This window comes from Myotis davidii, unplaced genomic scaffold, assembly GCF_000327345.1.
Source record: "Myotis davidii unplaced genomic scaffold, ASM32734v1 scaffold458, whole genome shotgun sequence".
NCBI lineage: Eukaryota > Metazoa > Chordata > Mammalia > Chiroptera > Vespertilionidae > Myotis > Myotis davidii.
In genome coordinates this window covers 2,681,622-2,700,256 of record NW_006289819.1, presented here as the reverse complement: position 1 = coordinate 2,700,256, position 18,635 = coordinate 2,681,622, and the positions used below count along the sequence as shown (strand labels likewise).

At 45.8% G+C, this 18,635-nt stretch overlaps 1 protein-coding gene across 1 annotated transcript in view; it reads right to left on the bottom strand.

Annotated features, from left to right (window-relative positions):
• The window catches only part of MPL (MPL proto-oncogene, thrombopoietin receptor), a 16,831-nt gene extending 7,809 nt beyond the window's left edge, over window positions 1-9,022 (bottom strand). The window contains exons 1-8 of the mRNA XM_006762601.2: window positions 8,944-9,022; window positions 8,668-8,800; window positions 8,173-8,360; window positions 7,377-7,666; window positions 6,817-6,979; window positions 6,443-6,569; window positions 1,132-1,313; window positions 822-964 (exon numbers count right to left, since the gene is read on the bottom strand). Of these exons, the coding sequence (XP_006762664.1) occupies window positions 822-964; window positions 1,132-1,313; window positions 6,443-6,569; window positions 6,817-6,979; window positions 7,377-7,666; window positions 8,173-8,360; window positions 8,668-8,800; window positions 8,944-9,022 (1,305 nt within the window). The remainder of the gene's footprint in view (window positions 1-821; window positions 965-1,131; window positions 1,314-6,442; window positions 6,570-6,816; window positions 6,980-7,376; window positions 7,667-8,172; window positions 8,361-8,667; window positions 8,801-8,943) is intronic.
• Window positions 9,023-18,635: the final 9,613 nt, after the last annotated feature.

Genomic DNA, 18,635 nt, shown 5'->3' with positions numbered 1-18,635 from the left:
CAAAGAGAAACCATAAAGTGTATGTATGTGTTTATAGGAAAAAACATAGTATATATATATATATATATATGCTTCAGTACTGTCCATGGTTTCAGTCCTCTACTAGGGATCTTTGAATGTATCGCCCACAGATAAGGGGGAACTACTGTATGAGTCTGAACTGCCTCTGGGGGCTTTAGGTAGATCTATCTGGTAAGAAGTTGTATATACTGTGTAGGTGGTAAATAAGAATAAAAGTAGAGAAAGAAACTAAGATTTAACTAATGTATATGAGTACCTTCTATCTGTCAGACAGTGTGCTAGACATTTATATAATTAATCTTTACTGTAACTCCCAATAAGAAAAGTGGGACTTCAAATGTTTAAGTAATTTGCCTATGGTAGAAGTTTGTTCCCATATGGTAAGTCTGGGATGGTTAATATAAGGTTGTTAAAACCATGGAGTTGAAGCACTCTCCTAAGGAAAGCGTATACTATGTTTATCTAGAAAAGAATCTAGGATGGGCCTGTAGGAAGCACAACATATCAAGGAAGGGTGGAAAAGGAAGAGCCAGGAAAGGAAAATAAGGTTTGGTCCGAGAGAGCATGAGAATCAGGAGAGACAGGTATCGCAGCAGCAAAGGGAAGAGAACATATAAAATGGGCGTAGTCGGCAGTATCAGATGCCAAAGCGAAGTTAAGATACCAGTTGAATCATATAAACACAGATATGCAAGCCTAGACATGGACACACGGACGCCCTCACCCCTGATAACAGGCATGATGAAACTCAGGAATACCCTGTGTGGTGAGGTCTGTGGGCATTTGTTCCTTGGTCTTACCTTCCAGTCCTGATGGCCTTCTCCTGTGTATCGGAGCTGATAGCAGGTCTCTTGGGCTGCCCAGGATGATGGGTGCTGCCATTTCAATTCCAGCTGCCCGCTGGAGACCTCCCTCCAGTGCAAGTTTGGAGTGGAAATGCGCACTACAGGGATGTCATCAGGGACTGGCCTAAGCCCTTCTGTGCATGAGACATCATGCCACCAGGGCCATGGGTCAGAAGTGTCAAGAGTTGGTGCTTCTGGGCACAGACAGGGTCAGGTGCAGTTGGGGGAGGGGCTGTGTGGGAGCAGAAAGGAAGAAAGTTCTTACCAGCATGATGGATCCAGAAAGGGGAGCCCAGGTAGCTGTGAAAAGCACCCTGGGCTGTGGTCACCTCCACAAGGATGTGAATAACACTGTCATTTCGTGACTTGAAGTGGCAGCGGGAGACCTGGGAGGGCTGTAATCCTGGATTTTTCTCTTCCTCTTCACACTTCTCCCAGATGGGGTCTCTAAGAATCAGCACATAGAATCATTGAATTAGGCCTGTCTCAGAGACTAATCCTGATATTCTCCATCCCACAGGAGCTATGCCCTGCATGGATTATCATCTGACTCTTCTTTTGGGTGGGCCGCCAGGGCATGCTCTGTCTTCATGCCACATGTTTTGTTTTCTGACATTTGCTTTGGTGCCCCCCAGCCTCTTCCTCTTAAGAAAGGAGCTAGATGATACATGAAAATAGCATGGGCTATATAGAGTTCAGGTCTTGGCTTGTTGGTGTATAACTGGGCAAATTATTTGGTTTATTTTTGTCCCAATTTCCTCATTTGTAAAATGGGTTAATAATACCTATTTCACAGGATTGTTTCAAAGGTTAAAAAGCCGTCATCATTCTGCAGAAAAACATCCTATGTTTTAAACCTGTTTTCAGCCCTGGATGGTGTGCTAAGTGGTTAGAATGTCAGCCCGAGAACTGAAGGGTCGCAGGTTCAATTCCAGTTAAGGGCACATACCTGGGATTCAGGTTTCCTATCCTATTTGGGGTACCAGTGGGAGACAACCAATTGATGTGGCTCTCTCACATCAATGTTTTTCTCTCTCTCTCTCCTTTCTCCCCCTCCCTACCACTCTTTAAAACAATGGGAAAAATATCTTCCAGCGAGGATTAACAACAACAACAACAACAAAAATCTGTTCTCATACAGCAGTTCTCTTAGTCACCTCTATATGTTATTGTACTATTAGATTATTACAACAACCTCCTACCTGGCTTTTCCACCTCCATTTTTGCCACTCCCTTCAACTTGTCCCCCACATAGCTACCAGAATTTGCTTCCAAAATGTTGATCTGATAATGCCCAGAATATATCACAAATCTGCCCATTTGTTTTTATCTTGACCACTGCCACATTAGATGCAACCACCATTATCTCTTGCCTGGATTAATGCATATGTCTAACTGGTGATCCTGCTTCTACTCTCACCTCTTTATAGTTTCACAAAAAAGCAGATCTGCCCTAGCCAGTTTGGCTCAGTGGATAGAGTGTCGGTCTGTGGACTGAAGGGTCCCGGGTTCGATTCCAGTCAAGGGCACATGCCTAGGTTGCGGGCTTGATCCCCAATAGGGGGCATGCAGGAGGCAGCCGATCAATGATTCTCACTCATCATTGATGTTTCTATCTCTCTCTCTCCCCCTCTCCCTTCCTCTCTGAAATCAATAAAAAAATATATATTTTTTAAAAAGCAGATCTTTTTGGCAATCCAGGCATGTGCCCTTGACTGGAATCAAACCCAGGACCCTTCAGTCTGCAGGCTGACACTCTATCCACTAAGTCAAAACCAGCTAGAGCAAAAAGCATATCTTTTTAAAATGTAAATCATATTATGTCACTCTTTCACTTAAAATCCTTTAATGACTTCCCATCCCACTTGGAATAAAATCCGAACTCCGTACATACCAGGGCCTTCAGTACTCTATATGATTTAGCTCCTCCCTACCTCACCATTTTCTTGTTCTATAATTCTCATACCAGTTTACCACCCTTCATTCACAGGGGCCTTCTTTCTCTGCTACAGTTATGCCAAATGCAGTCTTTGCATTTCACTTTGCCTTAGATTGCTCTGGCTCTAGATTTCCAGTGACTTATTCCTTCTTGCCTTTAGGTTTTAGCTCATCTGTCACCTTGGTGAGACTTCCTCTGACCACTCAGTCTAAACTAGCAGCCCCGCCCCATCCTCCCACTTAGTCTCTATCCTATAACCGTGTTTGTCACTCCCTCCCCTCCTCCCACTAAAATATAAGTCCCCCAAATGTTGGAACCTTTTCTGTTTTATTTGTCATTCTATCCTCAGTGCTTGGCACAGTGCTTGATAATTGTTTATTAAACAAATGAATCCCGTCATGTCAACTTCCTGTAAGTGGCTAACCTGTAAGTGGCTAGTTATTACGAAAATTATTCATCATTTTATGTATTTTATGTTTACTCATGCATTCACCAAATTATTGAAACTGTGTGTCTGGCACTGTGCTGGGCCCTATGAATACCTAGAGAAGTAATTTTCAAGGAGCTCTCATTTCAGTGGGAGAGGCAGACAAACAAACAGATGGTATTTTTCTGTGCTGTGCACAGGCTGGTTGGGGAGTATCAAGGCAGATGATCTTCCCCAAAATGGGAGGGTCAGAGAATACTTCCTGGACAAGGCAGTGCTTAAACTGAGTCTTGGACTATAAATAGGAGGCAAAGGGGACAAACAGGCATTTGAGGCACATGCTTGGGCACAGATAAGAGATATGATGCTTTGGGGGAAATTCGAAGTGGTGTAGAATGCTTTTAGCACCCTGGTGGTGAGTGGTAAATGTGAGAAGGCAGACCGCGGTCATAAATGGCCTTGTAGCCTTTCTAAGGAGCTTGAACTCAATCATGTAGTAACTACAGAGACATTAAAAGATTTTAAATAGGGCCGAACTGGTTTGGCTCAGTGGATAGAGCGTCAGCCTGCAGACTGAAAGGTCCTAGGTTCGATTCTGGTCAAGGCCATGTACCTTGGTTGTAGGCACATCACCAGTAGGAGGTGTGGAGGAGGCAGCTGATCGATGTTTTTAACTCTTTATCCATCTCCCTTCCTCTTTGTAAAAAGAAAAAGCAATAAAATGAATTTTTTAAAAAAGATTTTAAACAGGGAATTGTCACAATTGGCTTTATACTTTAGGAAGATCATTCTAACTGCAGTTTGTAGGAAAGGATTTGTGAGGGTAGAGTAGGAGAGAAATCCATTAGGACATTGCACATGGTTTCCATGTGCAAAGTGATGAGGATATGAAAATAGGGTTGTGGACAATGGGGGTTGAGGGAAATAGATGGATTCAAGAGATACTGAAGAGGTAGAAATAAGTATTTCTGATTGGATTTTAAGGGTATAGAAATGGCAGAAGTCCAGGGTAATTTTCATGTTTCAGGCCTGAAAAATTGAGCTGATGGTAGGATGGAGGACAGTAAGAGGAGTAGAAGGTTTTGGTGGAGGAAAGGATAACTTCAGTTTTGTCATCCTTGAATCCATTCAAGGCACCTGTATACATGGAAATCTATGCAGTTATTAAAAACAATGAGTTGCATTTTTTAATGATCTCCAAGGCATATTTTTAAGTAAAAAAGTAAATATAATATATGTACATATACATACATACAGATATGTGCAATTTATGCTGAAAATTATTATGTATAGACATATATAAATGTATAGAAAAACTGGAAAAATACATTAAAACTGTGAATAGTGTTGTTTCATTATTCATTCATTCAACAATTTTTTACTGAACACCTACTATATTCCAGGCACTGTGATAGGTGAAAATACATTGGTGAGTGTAAACAGACACTGACTTTGCCTTCATGGATCCTGTATAGTTAAGATCGGCCTTTTCCAACTGGAATTCTGTTAGAAAAAAAATATTTTATCCTTACCTGAAGATATGTTTATTGACTTGAGAGAGAGGGAGAGAGAGAGAGAGAGAGAGAGAGAGAGAAACACTGCTGTGAGAGAAAAACATTGTTCAGTTGCCTCCTACATGTGCCCCAATGGGGGAATCAAACCTGCAGCCTAGGTATGTGTCCTGACTGGGAATCAAACCCGCTACCTTTTTGGTGTGTAGGATGATGCTCCAACCAATTGAACTACCTAGCCAGGGCTGAGAGAACCTTTTGTTATCAACCAAGTAACCAGATAAATATAAATGTAAAATTGTAACTATGATAAGTACTTAAGGAGAGGTACCTGGTACAACAAGGATGTATAGTAGTGCTATGGGAAGGTCAGGGGAAGGTTCCCTGAGGAGGTGACATTTGAGTTGAGGTCTATCTGAAGGATAAGTGGAAGTCAAGTAAAGGCAGGAGAGCTAGGTAAACAGCATGGGCAAAGACCCAGAGGCAGGAGGGAATATGGCAAATAAGAGGGAACCCAAGAAGACCAGTACTAGAACATGGAGAGCAAAAGGCAGCACAGTATAACCAGAGGCTTAAGGCTGAGATAAGGGCTGAGTCTTTAGAACTTTCTAAGGCCATGATAGAATTCTTCTCTTTTTTAAAAATATATTTTATTGATTTTTTTACAGAACAAAATTTGTGCACAGGTAGGGTCTCTAGGCCTAGCTGGCAATCGGGACCTTCTGGCTGCCCCCTGGTGGTCAGCACATGTCTTAGTGAATGATTGAACTCCCGGTCTCCAGGTAGAACTCCCGAGGGGACAACTTGCATATTAGCCTTATATATATACTAGAGGCCTGATGCATGAAAATGTGTGCAAGAGTAGGCCTTCCCTCTGGTACCCGGGGCCTGGGCTTCCCTCCTGCGGCGAGGAAGGAAGAGGGATAGAGAGTTAGAAACATCGGTGAGAGAGAAACATTGATCAGCTGCCTCCTGCACACCCCCCACTGGGAATGTGCCCGCAACCAAGGTACATGCACTTGACCGGAATCGAACCTAGGACCCTTCAGTCCGCAGGCCGACTCTCTATCCACTGAGCCAAACCAGTTACGGCAATGATAGAATTCTTTATCCTAAGATCAACTGAAGGTTTTTAAGTAGGAAGTGTTATGTTCATGTTTTCACTTTTAAAAGATCACTGCAGCTCCTGTGTGGAGAATGATTTGAGGATTCAAGAGGTGATCAGTTAATGAATATTCTCAGGCACCCAAGTGAGAGTTGATGGTGGCCTGTATTAGGATATTTAATACACAAGATCAACAAGCCTTGATTATAGATTAGGTACGGTGGGGGTGACAAATCAATGAGATGTTTGGTAGGAATTTCTTGAAGACCAGGCAAAGTTTTGATTGGATTTGATAGTGAAAAATTGCAGTACATAAGGGAAGGCCAGGCAAAATCTGAGATTAACAAAGGTCACTCTGTCAGCAGCATGGGGGATGAGTTGGAGGTGAATGAGAATATAGGCACTGCCAGGTGACAATGGGGATGGGGAGAGGTTGAGAAGATAAAACACCCATTGGAGGATGAGAACATGGAGGCCATTTGGTTTTGGGACAGGGAGGGGAGTGAAGAGGACCAAGAACAACCTCTCCCTTCTTTTAGCAAGATTGTGCCTCTCTCCCATGACATCAAGCTCAACCATCAATTCAACTCTCACCTGTCTCTGGGACAGCACCACGGCCTGCTGTGATAGAAGAAGCCTTGGGAGCTAGCATGGTCCTGTTGCTGCCACTGACAGGTAACATTCTTCAAGTCCAGGGTAAAGCATTGTAGTCCAATTTCCACTGAATCAGAGAAGGAAGTCACATTAGGGCCCACAGGCTTCTACTCTATATGGTATCCAGATCATCTTAACATATATAACTTGGAACATTTACTCCATCCTTTGTTTTCTTCCTGAACATAGTTCTCTCTGTTGCAAGTTTGAGGTCATCAGGAAGGACCAGGGTTATCAGAGCTTCCATGTCCAGCCCATGCCTCCCTAAAGACCTTTTTATTTCCTCCTCATCTCCCCATTCCTTTATGACTTACCTGCATCTCCAGGCAGGTCCACAGTCGCAGGGTGGGACCAGCGTCCCCAAGAGCCATGGAGGGAGACCCCATCAGGTTGGCTGCGCAGCTGGAGCCAGTAGGAATTCCCAGGCTGGAGCCCTGAGATGAGGCAGCTTCCACTCATCACTGTCAGAGACGGAGCCTTGAGAGAAGAATCCCAGTCTCAGAATCTAGGTCTGCCTCTCAGCCAAGACAGCCTCCATCTCTTATATTTGAAGCTCCACAGCATGCCTGTGGAGAGATGCTCAGTTCCTTACTGCATAGATATGCACACAGACTAGAGGCCAGGTCAGTGGGTTTCAGGTGGTTTTTAGGGAAGTCCATTAATTTGGAGGCCTGACACTCTCAATTTTGTTGGTGTGAGTGACCCAAAGTGGAAGATCCCTAAATAGACACAGTTCCTGAGGACCAATCAGAGTTTGTACTAACTCCCCGAGGACCAACCCAATCTAGTATCCCCAAAGTATGACCTGTCCTTTCTTGGGGCAAAATAATTCGGGGTAGGAGATAGGAAGTGGAGTGGAAGAAGGCCAGAATACTTCTCTAGTTGGGGAGGCCTGCTCTAGTCCATCTTGTTGGGGCTGTGCACATGGAGTCTGGTCCAGAGCTGGGGCTGGGTTTGGCCTCCACTGAGCTGGGCAGCAGGTTTCTGTGGACAGCAACTGCATGACTGTGGGACCAGTGGAGTTCCTGGGATCCTTGGGGCCATAGCGGAGTTCATGCCTCAGGAAATCACTGAATTCAGCAGCTGGGGCCTTCCAGCTGATCTGAAGTTCCCCTGGTTGGCTCCCGCCCATGGCCTTGATGATATTTGGGGGAGCTGGTTGGCCTGAGGGCAAGATAGAGCACATCAGAACTGTCTGAATGCCACAGTCTACAGTTTAACCCATGGATTGTAGAGAGGGGTGCTGGAAGCTGGATTGGCTCTCTTGGAGGGCAGGCAGGGAGACTCCTTATCCTGTTTTCCTTTCCTCATGAGAACAGTGACCTCATTCCAAGTTAGTTAGACTCAGTGCTCCTCAAGAGTGGGGATCTCTTTTCATCAAGAGCAGGGATCTCTGTATACTTGTCACCTACCACAGTGCCTGGCACTGTTGAATGAGTGTGTAAATGAATAGGTTAATGATGGGAAGGCCAGGGTATCTATGATGTGAAATGAAGTCTAGGTCTTGATGCCAAGGTTGGGAGGAATGATAGGGTGTCTTGAGGTGTCTCTGGGGGTCTAGTAATGAAGGCCATGCATGTTGTCCTGAAAGAGTACCAACTGGTCTGACTCTATAATCTAGCCTGGGGGCAGCAAATAGAGGGGCCAGGGTGACGGAGGATGGCCCTTACCCACATTGTCCACAAAGAGCACCCGCTGGGTCAGATTCTGGTTCAAGAACACATTTTTCACCCAGAGGTGCAGTGAGGAGAAGAGACGAACTTCATCCTGGGCTGGAAACTGGCACATATATCGAATTCCAAAGGGAGACACAGGGAGCAGGCACGGGGGATTCAGGGGGCAGGCACGGGGCTCCTCCCTGTGGGCAGAGGAAAAGTCCATCCTACCTACCCAGCCACCCTCAGGACCCAGGCTGGCCCCAAGCCCTACTTCTATTTCCATTACTGTCTCTTTTTTCTCAGTGCCTGGGATAGGTTGGATGAGGGGTTATGTAGAGGCTTGAGCTGGATCTATCCAAAGCACATTAATTCATTAAGTGGCTACTGAAGGCATGTACTTGAAGTAATTCTCTTATGGGGCCAGAGGCAGGGAAGCTACTGGAGCAGGGCTCAGCTGAGGTAAGAAGAGGACAGGTGCAGGGGAGTGGGGCGCAGCCCAGCACATACCCTGAGTAGGCATACAGCAGCTGGTATGTTCCACTGGGTGCTGCCTCTTCCTCATCCCAGAAGCAAGTGAGGTCCTCAAATGTTTGAGAAAAACATTTCAGAGGCTCTGAGTCCAAGGCGAGCAAGGAGGCTTCTGAGGGACAGCTGGTGAGTTGGGCTCTGGGTCCTTCCAGGCATGTTTGAGAAAGATAGGGGACCAGTGGGAGCTTCCTAATTTGCATCCCTCCCAGGGCTCCCTCTTGGCTATAGGTGCGATCCACCCTCCATACACCTCACCTTGGCTGGTGACTTGTGCCAGGTTTGGGGGAGCCAGGAGGAGGCAGGAGGTGACCACCAAGAGGGCCCAGGAGGGCATCTTCTCCGGCACTGTGTGGCTGCCTTAGCCCATCCTCCCTTCAGGAAGCCGGGCCCCAATCCCCTCCCGGGCCAGCCCCTCAGGTTCCTGTCAGATACAGCCCCACGTCCTGTCCCTGTCCCTGCCCCTGTGGGGCCTATCCAGACCACACTGGGGCCAGGGGCCAGGGGAGGGGGAAGGGGACAAGCGGGTAGGAGGGATTTGAAAGAGAAGGTACAGGCTTTTTGGTGGGAGTGAGATTGGGGTTATAATTTGACCATGTATCAAAAGGAGACTCAGCGTCCATGTGTGTCTAAGTTGACTATTGCAGAAGGGTGTGTTATCAACAAAAATAGTAACATTTACTAACAGTGAGCTAATCCTCACAATAGTCTTACTATTCCCATTAGAGAAGTGAGCAAATTAAGATGAAGAGAAGTTGAAGATTTGCCTCAGATCATATGCCTACTCAGAGGTAAAGCTCAGGAACCAAGTGCTGAACAACCATGTGATGCTCTTGGAAAGTGTAGTGCCAAGAAATGACCACCTGCCACACAACCACAACAAAATGGTGGCTATTTCCATTTTAATAGGTTCTGTGACTTTGTGCACAAGTGAACACATTCTCCCTGGAACTGGACATGCCCCTTTCATTGTGGGTAGCTCCACAGCTGCCTCTCATTCTTTGCTGTTCAAAGTGTGGTCAGTAGACCAGCAGCAAAAGCATTATCTGGGAACTTGTTAGAAATGCAGAATCTTGGGCCCTACCCGAGATGTACCAAAATAGAATCTGCATTTTACCAAAATTGCCAGATGATTCGAATACACATTAAAGTTAGAGAAGCATGAGTCTTCAGTATTTTTATCTAGTCGGCTTGAAATCAAAGGATGGTTGGTCTCAGCTCTTCAGCTCATGCTCATCTTCCTCACATTAGCAGCAGAATAGCGGGCATGACCCCTTGTCTGAAGCCCAGGCCTCCTCCTGGAGGGCTGTAACTATGGGTGGCTTTTATGTCAACTCTCAGGAGCTTTGACTCTTGCAGGTTGGGACAGGGGGCTGGGGGGGGGGGGTAATATGCCACATAAACTCCCACAGGGAGTTGGAGCTCCCATTGCTGGCTCTACAGATTTGAGTGTCCTTAATATCACCTTTCTCTCTTCCTCCCAAATTAATGCTTTTAACATAGAACATTTGTAAAGTCCACAGGGAATGGAATGGCACCTTAAGGGGAGGGGAGAAAGAGTAGGGAAATGGAAATCCTTCAGCCTTCCTGTGAGGTCTTAGTTTCTCTGGCATCATTTCTTTGTATAAAGTCTCTGAGCCAGGTTAGTCCTGATTCCTGTCCAGCTCTCAGGTTCAAAGACCAGCTGCCTTTGCCCAATGGGGATGATTTTGGATGCCTCTCCCAGCCCCCAACCAATGGCCATCCAACCTCTATCAGGTCAAGTGAGAGAGGAAAGACAGCTTTAATGTTCATATAGGCCCGTGGCTTTGATGCTATGTATATACTGATGATTTCAAAATTAATATGTCTAACTTTCTTCCAGATTTGGATTGCATCTCCACTTGTATGTCCAATGGGCATATTATTCTTAAGATGGCCAAAATTAAACTCTTGATTCTGGTTCCCATGCTTAAACCTGTTTTATTTTTTCCTAGTCTTATCCACGTCTATAAATGGCAACACTACTCAGTTGATCAAACCCAAAATCTCAGTACTCTTTGGTTTCTGTCTTTCTCTTATCTTGAGTTCACAGATATCTTTTATTTTTTCATTAGTACCCAGATATCTTTTAAAAATGTATCCTGAATCTGAACACTTTTTACCACCTCTTCTCCTACCATCTTAGTCCAAGTCTGAATGACTGCAATAGCTTCCTAACTGTCTCCACTCCACCCCTTTCATCTGTCTTCCACATAATGTAGGGCTCTGTTTCAACTGCAAATCGTATTTCTTTGATCCCCTGCTAAATTCCTCTAATGATCCTACTGCACTTAGAATAAAATCCAGACACCTCCTACTGGCACACAAAATCCTGACTGACCTGGTCCCTGCCTACTTAAATCTCATCTCCTACCACTGTCTTTACTCTGGCCCAGCCACAATAACCTCATTGTGTCTCTCATCTTAATCCTTATCATACTCGACCTTTCGGCAACATTTGATATTCTTCTCCTTCTTTGGGTTCTGCGATGTATCACATTTTCCTAGTTCCTCCTACTCCCCACCCCGTTTCTTTCTTTCTTTGCTCTTTCTCTTAAATGTTGCTGTTCCCCAGATAGCCTTGCTTTGCCCTTTACATTGCCCGAGTGATCTCATAGCTTCACGTGCATCTATATAGCAGTAATTCCCAAGTCTCTATCACTCTCTTGATCTTAAAATTCTCAAGTTACTTTTTAGACATCTCTGTTTGTTGTTCCACAGGCACTTCAACTCACCGAGTCCCCCCCGCTCCCAAAAAACGATTACTAACTCCAATACACCCTGTCAGATTTTTTCTTCTTCTTCCTATGCTCACATTTCACCATAGCCTACCTGGGCGTTTACGCCTGAAATCTGACAATGATCTTCAATTCTTCATTCTCCCTCCACTCCAGCATCCAGCTTTTACCAAGTCCGGTGACTTCTACAGGAAGCTGGTATAGTAGTGGTTAAGGGTGCAGAGCCCACAAGACAAGAGGCTTGTCTATGACTGTCAGAGTTGAGATGAGGGCTTCTGCTCCTGCATGGAAGTCCAGCTACTTGTCCTGTCATTTCCCTATTTTTCTCTGCTCCCACACAGCTGGAAAGAGGTGCCTTCCCCAGTCCTCTACTTCTTTAGAATATCAAGCAGGAACAGGACTAGGCCTAGGGAGACCAGTTAGAGTCCAGTAGGCTTCTTAAGGTTCAGCCCAGAGCAGCAAGCCTGGGCTTTCTGTCGGCATGTAAGGTCAAAGTGCAGCCATTGCTGAAAGAACTCAAGGGGTTGCTGGATGAGGATGGGCTCGGGCAGTAAGTGGAATGCTGTTAAACTGCTCTCTGGGGGCAGGAAGAGATGAAGTCTTGTTTTGTAGCATTTGCTGCTTTTTGCAGTGTAAATACCCAAGCATGGCTAATTTCAAGCTACTAACATAATGCCACTGCACAGTGACTGAGAAGAGAATTGGCTCTCTTGAGCCTGTACCTGTACCGTTGCCCTTGTCTCACCATTTCCCCAGATTTCCAACACCTATGTTTTCATCCAGTCAGAAAGTCCGAGATAGATTGCTCCAGGCACTTGGATTCTCCATCTCCCCATCGCTTTCCTAAAATTGCCCAACTTCTCTCCAAAATGCTTGTTCCATTTACTCCTCTAGCAGTGTGTGAAAGCATGCTACTTTCCTCACATCTTTTTCAGAGCTGTTTTAAGTCTGCCATTCTGATAGTTAACAAATGGCATCTCCTTACTCTGTCCTTTTTCTGAAGCTCAAATTTGCTTTTATTCTTTCTCTGCTTAAAATCCTTCCATGAATCCACACGAGACTCATCTCGAGATGCTAGAACACAGCCCTTTGACCTTTCATCTCCCAGTTCTTGGAGTCTCTCCCTCATCCTGCCACAGAGGCTTGTTTCCTTGCTTCCCCAGGCACAACCCTCCAGTCTCAGCCGGCTAGAACTTTCTTTCTGATTCAAGATCAGCCCCCAAGTCACTACTTCTTAGAGAGTCTTTTGGAGGAAAAGGCTAATTTAAAAAGGCAACTGCAATTTCACATTCCTTTCAGAGGCATCAGTAGCTCTTTTGTGATCAGAAACAACATGGTGAGCCTTTGGGCATGACCTTGATAGGAAGGTGTTATAGAACTACATTTGCTCGCCCTAACTGGTTTGGCTCGGTGGATAGAGCGTCAGCCTGTGGACTCAGAGGTCCTGGGGTCGATTCCCATCAAGGGCATGTACCTTGGTTGTGGGCGGGCACATCCCCAGTGGGGAGTGTGTGGGAAGGAGCTGATCGATGTTTCTCTCTCATTGATGTTTCTAACTCTCTATCCCTCTCCCTTCCTCTCTGTAAAAAATCAATACAATATATTAAAAAATAAAAAGAACTACATTTGCTGAATATGAAGTTGGTGGGACTTTTGGCATGTTCTGTGCTAGCTCCTGAGAAAGAGGAGGGCTAGTAAATGACAGCAGCCTGAGGAGGAGAAGCTTCACCAGAGAGAAATTCCAGTAGGAGGACTGTCGGGGGGAAATTTTACACCAGTGATGCCTAATATTCAGTTTTAACTTTACACCCTCTTCTGTGAATGCTTAGCTTCCCCATGAACACCCCAGACATTCAGTAAAAGTGTCCTATACACAATACCTGATAGTCACGGTGATTTGGGAACAGGGAGAAATACTTTTTCTGATACCTGTGGAGTTGAAGGATGATGCAGCTATGGAAAGTGAGCAACCTAGTAATCAAGAATTTAGCAAGAGGCATGGATGCATGGAACAGACTGACAGATCTTAGAGGGGAACATATATGTACATATTAGAGGCCTAATGCACAAAATTCGTGCAAGGGGCTCGGCAGCTTGCCTCGTCCCTCGTAGCCCCGGCTTCATCCAGAAGGTCGTCTGGAAGGACATCCGGAAGGTTGGTCAGCTGTCCGGTCTAATTAGCATATTATGCTTTCATTATTATAGATGCATAGCACATGGACAGAAATAATAGTGTGGGGAAGGCCTGGGGTGAGGCTAGGGCTGGGTGGAGGGGAGAAATAGGGGACATCTGTAGTACTGGCAACAATAATAAAATAAAATAAAAGAATTTAGCAAAAGTAGGGATTCAGGTTGAGAGATGATCATGAGGATGTAAACCCTTACAGAGTCCTAGTAAAAACAGGGCAGGGTGTGGACTTCCCTGAGAATGTGGAATAGGGACTGAGCTGTTCTAACTGAATATAAGGCTGCCTTGAGGACATTTGGGTTGCATACTTACAACCTGTCTTTCCTCTGTGTCCCCTCAACATTTTTGTGCCTCTGTTGAGGTGCTTTCATACATAAACAGCCATGCTGTCTCCACCTTAGCTAAACAAGTGGGGATTGTCATTTTAATTCTCTCCTCCAAGTTAAGCTCTTCTTCCCTGATTTCCCATCCTACCATTATCCTACCAGCTACCATTAATAAACATTTGCATGAAAAAAAAAACACATTTGCATGTCTCATTTCATCACACAATGACTCTATTAGGTGCCCTTTTCCTTACTTTATAGAAGAGAAAAGAGAGGCTGTCATGAATTGAATGGGTTGTCTAGAGTCATTACTAAGGAGCAGAGCTGAGATTTGAATTAAGGTCTGTTTGACTCCAAAATCTGTTCTTTAATTACTACATAGACACCCTGACTAGGACCTCTGATTCCTCATTTTATGCATTGATTTAACATTATGTGCTTAGCACAGAGCCTGCGTGAGTCTCTCCCACAGTATGAGGCTAAGTTCAAAACAGGCATCCAGGGAGACTTAATTTAAGTAAACGGGAAAAGGACCAGTAGATGCCTGGCAGTGACCCCAAGCGAGAGAGCAGCAGGGGACTCAATTTGGTCAGCCCTCCATCTTTCATTCTCCATGAGACTTCCTGGTTTCTGAGCTGCTTTTACTGAGCTGCCAGGCTCTCTCTGAACCCTGAGTCCATGTTTCCTGTTGAGGAAATATGAGGACCAGCCTACTCCAGCCCAACTCTGGTTGGTCTGCCCCACTAGGGAGGGGGCTGGGAGTGAGATAAGAGGATGCACAGTGCATAGGAGGAGCCTGAGCTGCCCAGAGGGCCATGCAGGAAATCACTCCTTCCTTGGGGGCTGAGAGAGAATGACTCAGGGCTGACTGGTGGGAGTTCCCTTTTTTGGGTCAGGACTGGATGCCGTGAGGCGCCTTGGACAGCATGCTCAGGTTCGCCTCTCCCAGCTGCCTGCCTAATGACCCTTTGAGAGATGTGTCTTGGCCTTTTCTCCTCTTTTCCATCATTTCTCTGGAAACAAGTTTGTGCTGCTGGACTGGTCTATTGCTCCAACCCCCCTGCCCAACCCAGAGCATTGCCTGCGGAAATATAGCTGTAGAGAGAAGCAGTGAGAACCGAAGCTAGGCAGGTGTGGGTGGGTGAGGCTGAGTATGTAGCTCATACTCAGTTTGCTGCCTTGTTTGTAGTGAGGCTGTGAGTGCGATGGGGCTACAGTGGAAATGTGGGGATCTTCTGTTGGGAGAGGGTGCCCCTTGGGCCCTGCCCTTAGCCCAGGACCTGGGGTGCAGTATGAGATCAGTGTATTTGTTTTGAATTTGGGAGTTGAACGCTTTTCACTGTACCAGAGAAGTAGCATAGCACTATGGCTAAGAGAGGGACTCTGAAGTCAGAATATCCAGGTTTGAATCCCAGCTCTGCCATTTACTAGTTGTCAGACTTTGGTTAAGTCACTTAGCCTCTCTCAGCTTATTTTCTCTTCTGTAAAATGGGAATGATAATAATAGCACCTACCTAATAATAGTACCTACCTAATGCTGTTGAAGATTGAAGGAATTAATGCAGGCTAAGTGCTTGGAACAGTGCCTGGCAATTAAGTGCCATATAAGTATTAGTTGTTTTTGCTCTTTTAGTGACTGGCATCTCCAACAACCCAGTTTTCTAAACTGAAGCTTGGCAGTAAACCTACATAGACTCTACCCTTTCCTTCCCTTCCCATATTCAACCCCTGTCCATTTTTTTTACCCATGTATTTCTTCCAGTTTACCACCACACCATCATTTCTCACCTGCACTGTTGAGAGTTGGCTCAGACAGTAAGTGGGATTCAAACTTCTTGCCTTCACTCTGTCTTTCTTTAATAGCTTTATTGAGATACTAGAGGCCCGATGCACGAAATTTGTGCAAGGGTAGGCCTTCCTTCCCCTGGCTTCTGGCTTCACGGCCCTGGCTTTACGGCCCCACCCCCCACCTGCACCAGCCTTGGCCTGGCGCTGCCCATGTCCACTGCCACACACCCCTGGTTCCCCAGTTCTGCAGAGACCCCAATTGTGGAGCTCCCCTCACTCCCCGATTGATTGCCCTGCCGGCCAGTGGCCTGGGCCTCCCTCTGTGGGGAGATGGTGGGGCGATGGCGGCCCGCCCCCCTCCACCAATCGCATCACACCCACCTTGGCTGGCCTGGTGCCAGTGCATGTCATAGCGTGATTGTCCAGATAGTCGTTCTGCTGTTCAGCTGTTCAGTCAATTTGCATATTATGCTTTTTTATTATAGACTAGAGGCCTGGTGCATGAAATTCGTGCACAGGGGAGGGGGTGTCCCTCAGCCCAACCTGAACCTTCTCCAATCTGGGACCCCTTGGGTGATGTCCGACTGCCAGTAGGTAGGATCAGGCCTAAACTGGCAGTCAGACATCCCTCTCACAATCTGGGACTGCTGGCTCCCAACCACTTGCCTGCTTGCCAGCCTGATCACCCCTAACCACTCCCCTGCCAGCCTGATTGATGCCTAACTGCTCCCCTACTGACCTGGTTGCCCCTAAATGCCCTCCCTTGCTGGCCTGGTTGCCCCTAATGGCCTCTGCCTCGGCCTCCACCACCGTGGCTTTGTCTAGAAGGATGTCCGGATGGATGCCTGAAAGATGTCTGTCTAATTAGCATATTACCCTTTTATTAGTATAGATAGTTAACTCATTTAAAGTGTACAATTCAGTAGTTTTTAATATATTCACATATATATGCAACCACAATTTTAGACTTTTTTAATCACCGCATAAAGAAATCCATAATTTTTAGCTCTTGCCCTCCTAGCACCCCATCTTTGTCCCAGCCCTAAAGTAGCAGATTCACCTATTCTGAACACTTCATATAAGTTATATACAAATATAATATGTGGTCATTTGTTACTAGCTTCTTTCACTTAGCATGGTAATATATATATAATTGATTTCAGAGATGAAGGAAGAGGGAGAGAAAGAAACATCAATGATGAGAGAGAATCCTTGATTGGTTGCCTTCTGCACGCCCCCTACTGCACATTCCCTACTGGGGATTGAGCCTGCAACCTGGGCATGTGCCCTTGACTGGAATTGAACCTGGGACCTTTCAGTCTGCAGGCTGATACTCTTTCCACTGAGCCAAACCGGCTAGGGCTTTTTTAAAAAAAAGATTTAAATGTTTTCATTTATTTTTAGAGAGAGAGGAAGGGAGAGGGAGAGGAGAAAGAGAAAGGGAAACATCAATGTGAGAGAAATATCAATCGGCTGCCTCCCGCACACCCTCTACCCGGGATTAGGCCTATAGAGTCCAGCACAGGCTGGCCCCGACACCTTTCTGGATTCATTACCCTCACAGAGCTATGTTCTCCCCTTATTACAGCCACATGGAACTCTTTGCAGCTCCCGAACATGCACATGGCACAGGTGTTGTTTCCCCTGCCAGGATTTTTCCTCGGGTGAGCCCCTGCTTCTTCTTCATGGCCCATATTAAAATGTCACTTTCTCTGGAAAAGCTTTCCTGACTCCATCTCCGTCCTACATGTGCTACCCAGGTACCCTCCCTCTCTTATAGCAAACTCTTCTATTTTTTTGTTTGTTTATATATCTGTCTCCCCACAGGCGCATCTTTGTTTGTTTATTGGTCCCCATCAGGGACAACTTTGTAATCCACACATCTGTGGCCTGGCAATATCCCTGCAGTGTATCTGAAATGAAATTTCACTTTAGCAAATCCCATCTCTCTCATCCTGCATAGCTTTCCATTTACTCCAGTTAATTTCTTCTTCTTAAATTCAGCTCCACACGCCAGCCATTCAGGTCTTTTTGGAATACAGATGCTGATAACCCCTATTCCACCCCATTTACCTTCCTGCACTTTATGTATTATCTGCTGATATTGAGCACTATGTACGAGGCCCCGTGCTGTGGAAACTGTGCCTGTGTGATCTCAATAGTCAGGTAGCTATTACTAACCCCATTTTTCAGAGAGGTTAAGTGACTTGACCAATGTCACACAGATAATGATATAGCAAGGACTTAGACATGGGTCTGTGTGATTCCAGAATCTGTGCTCTTAATTATAACACCATACCATGTTATGCGTTCTTTGATTTCATCTGATTCACTGAAAAAAATGTGTGAAGCAAGAAAAGTGTTGTTTCCTAAGGATCAGTGAGAGGCCAGCAGCGAGAAACCAAAAGGATAGGCAAGCCTGAAGGCCACATGGCATGGAGTAGGACATGGGACTAGCTTTCAGGACAGGAAGCACCTCCCAACACACTTGGAAACGCCGAGGAAGGCATAGGAGTTCTACTATGGCTGGCTGAAAATGCCTTCCTCTTTTGGGGCCCATATGCTGGGCAGTAAGGTGGCTAACAAGCCAGGAAAGGCTGCCTAGAGACATAAAGAAAAATGGGTGCTCCAGACAGGCCAGAATCTGTCTGGTGCTGAGATGTCAGTTTGGGCTGCAGCTGACCCTGGCATGGACTATTTGGACAGAGCAAAGAATGCTAGGTTGGCAACTACCTAGAGATACAGGGAGACATGTTGGTGATAGGGCAGGAGAGTAGCGAAGCGATCAGGGGAAAACTGGACTTCTCATATGGCCAAGATGTAGGGGTGGTATAGGTGTGAAATAATTCTTCCAGAACACCTCCCATCATGGAGAAGCAATCCCAACAG